The following is a 3598-nucleotide window of genomic DNA, read 5'->3' as shown; positions in this document are numbered from 1 at the left end:
ACTCTTATAACCTTGAAAATAATGAAGATATGTTAATAATAAATCTTGCAAAATCCATACTATTTACAACAATTCCAACCGTCATGCAAATTACCTCTAAATTTTGTTCTATCATTTGTCTTATTCACTGTCAAATGGTACTTTGAACTAAAAAAATTCTTACCACATTCAATTATTCGCGCGGCGCGGCTCTAATTACTAGTTAAATTTCCCCCCTTATAATGTACCCTAAAACATAATACTAAAACCATTCTATCTTCATACTAAATTAATATATTTTTTTACTCATTTCTCTATCTCATTCAGATATCGTACACACAACTAAAGAAATTTCGAAATATATACATTTCTCCCCATGGTCTAACACAATAAAAAAATTTATGCACGTATTTTGTACAATAAAATATAATACTAAACCCATTCTATATTCAAACTACATTCATACTATATATTTATTATATTTATTGACTTCTAACTTAAATGGTATCTAAAATTTCTAAACATACCATATAACCGAACTATTTACATGTAATATATGCACACTATCTAAATTATTACTTATCCAATACACTAATAATTACATCTAATACATAAACCATCACTAAATATATACTTAATAATATTTATATTACTAATTTACCTCTATTTCTTCTCTTGTTGCAAGCTCATCAAAACATTAACATGGTTCTTAAAATCCCAGATAATTACCTGAAGTGGACATTTTTTTCCCCACGAAGAATAGATGCAGGAAGGATACTAAACGCTGTAGTCAAAACGTACCAAACCACAAAGTCATTACCCCGTTCATTTGTCAACTCATTAACTACTCTTGTGCAAGTGAACATTGATCCATCCATTTCTACTGCTGTACGAATTACATGCTCCCTCCGTAAAAAAAAAAATATTTCCTCTATCCCATAATATAAGACATAATCAAACTTAGCACAGTCTTCAAAACTAATTCTTGACATATAATTTCTCATATGCTATAAGGTTTATTGTAACAAAATTATAACCATAAATTTAAATGTGAATATTCCAATGAAATTTATTTTAGCAAATAAATTTTAATTTATATTATAATAGTTGTTGGTCAAATATTTTTAAATTTAAATTTTAGAATATTCGCACATCTTATATTATGAGCTAGAGGAAGTAATATACGAGGAGATATGAACAACGAATTTGAACAACCCTATAAGAGTTCAAATCCCATCCAATATTGCCTTTTTTCTAAAAAAACGGAGGGAGTATCAACATACATCTTTTTTTTAAAAAAAACTACGGCGGGTTTGAACACTAGCCTGAACTTTATTCATTTGGTTAAAAAAAAAACTTTACAAAGGGGAGGTATAGAGGGAGGGGGAAAGAAACTAAAAATTAATTACAGAAAGATTTAGCGCCCAAGAGTGAAGTTGTTGTTTGCCTCAAAAAATAAAGTAACTAAAAACTCTAGCCAACTCCCCCGATTATTAGCTGAAAAACAATGGGGGTATTTGTAAATTTTGCCACTAATTATTTCATTTTGTATTTGGGCTACAGCCAGGACAGCCTCCTGAGCCGTCCGATCGCGATCCGGAATCGATCCAACGGCTTCGGGGGCCACCCCCACATGCGACAATCCGCATCTTCTCCTCATAAAGCGGTCAGACTCGTAATCCCGGAAAAGTTTTCACCTTTTCCCTCCCACCTCGCCTCGCCATGCTCACCTCGCCCTCGTCTCCGATCCACTCCTCCTCCTCCTCCACCCGCCGCGCCATGAGCCCGTAGCTTACGTGGCAGCAGCGAGAAACCATGGGCAGATCAAGAGGCAAGGATGGCGGCGGGAGGTCGTTCCCGTCGCCGGCGTCGTCGTCGTCGGCGTCGTCGTCGGAGTTCGAGTTCACGGTCACGCTGTCGCCGGCGTCGAAGCAGAGGTCGGCGGCGCAGCTGTGCCCGGCGGACGAGCTGTTCTACAAGGGCCAGCTCCTGCCGCTGCAGCTGTCGCCACGCATCTCCATGGTGCGCACGCTGCTGCTCTCGTCGGCGTCGACCTCCTCCGCGTCGGCCTCCGACTCCACCTCCAACTCGTCCTCCTCCCGCGACTCCAACGGCAGCACGTCGTCGTCCTTCTCCGCCGACTGCGCCGCGCTGCTGCTCCCGGACTCCGCCGCCTCCTCCTCCCGCCCCAGCTCCGCCACCGAGGACGACCGCCACCTCGCCCCGCCGCCGCCGCCGCCGCCGGGTGTCGCTGCCTCGTTCGCCGCCAAGCGCACCGGCAAGCAGTACCTCTCGTCGTTCGCCACCCGCTTCTCCTCCGTCTTCCACCGCGGCGGCGCCCCCGCCCCCGCCGCCGCCGCCGCCAACGCCAAGAAGCCGCCGTCCAAGTCGCTCGCCAAGGAGGTGATCAAGAAGTACGCCAAGAAGGTGAAGCCGCTGTACGAGAAGCTCTCCCAGATCCCCAAGAACCAGAGCAACAGCAGCGGCCAGCCGCTGCAGCAGCAGCAGCAGCAGGGGTTGAAGAAGCCGTTCAGCTTCTCGATGCGCAAGAAGCGCGGCGACGACGACCACGCCGCAGCGGCCGCGGCCGCGGCGGCCGCCGTGGCCGCGGAGGTGGGCGGCGGCGGCAAGTACGCGCACTCCAACTCCTTCTCCGGGAACCTCCGGTTCCCGCGCCAGAAGCGGTGCGCGGCGAGCTGCCCGTCCTCGATGCGCTCCTCGCCGAGCCACTCCGGCCTGCTCACCTTCGGCGGCGCGGGCGGCGTCGGCTTCCCCGACGTGCCAGCCGCCGCCGCGGCGGCGATGTCCGGCGGCATTAGCGTGGGCCCCGTGTCGCTGTCCACGGCGTCGTCGATGGAGGAGCTCCAGAGCGCCATCGAGGGCGCCATCGCGCACTGCAAGAGCACAATGGGCGGCGCCGTGACCATGTGCTCGCGCAAGGCGGCGGCGGCGGCGGCGGCCGCCGACGAGATCTGCGCGTTCTGAGCGCACGTAGGATTCGGGCGGGGACGAAGCTAAGTAAGGCGGTTTAATCGGTAGCATTATGTGTTAATTTTATGTGTTTTGTTAATTAATTTTGTGTCCTCCTGGTAAGACTATTAAGTATGATTATGGTGGTAAATAAGGGTAGTTTCAAGGGGTAAAATGATATTTGGAGCCTTTGGAATTTTGATATCTCCCTTTATTCCAAAAATATGGAATTTGCGTCGGCGCCCTCCAAACATATCCTCTCATTGCATCAAGGACAAAAATTTAAGTTTATGAGGCTAGCAAACTCAACTAGTCATTAATTCATAAGGAGAAAATTCAGTTGGAGATATTTCCAAATGTCTTCTGTTTTGGAATTAGGAGGATTGATGTGTATGATATCTTTTGCTACATAAACAACAATTAGAACCTGCCTTTGAAAGATTATTATATGGCTGGGAAATGGATTTCCCAATTCGAGATTTGCCGATTAGAATCCATGAAAGTAGCTGGTCGATCTAGTGGAGTGTCCCTACAGACTTTTGGAGCACAAAGCTGCCAATTTTCTATGATGGAGTCTTCAAAAAAAAAACTTTCTATGATTGAGGGTGTTGATGCAGGTTTCATTTCCTGGAAAAGGGATTTGCAAAGT

At 46.6% G+C, this 3598-nt stretch overlaps 1 protein-coding gene across 1 annotated transcript; it reads left to right on the top strand.

Annotated features, from left to right (window-relative positions):
- The first annotated feature begins 1651 nt into the window (after positions 1-1651).
- LOC127772536 (probable membrane-associated kinase regulator 1) lies at positions 1652-3396 on the top strand. The gene has a single exon (XM_052298472.1). It carries the CDS (start codon positions 1795-1797, stop codon positions 2962-2964), a length of 1170 nt encoding a protein of 389 aa, XP_052154432.1. The 5' UTR covers positions 1652-1794; the 3' UTR covers positions 2965-3396.
- Positions 3397-3598: the final 202 nt, after the last annotated feature.

Source organism: Oryza glaberrima, chromosome 5, assembly GCF_000147395.1.
Source record: "Oryza glaberrima chromosome 5, OglaRS2, whole genome shotgun sequence".
In the NCBI taxonomy this organism is placed as follows: domain Eukaryota; kingdom Viridiplantae; phylum Streptophyta; class Magnoliopsida; order Poales; family Poaceae; genus Oryza; species Oryza glaberrima.
This window is presented reverse-complemented; position numbering and strand designations above follow the sequence as displayed.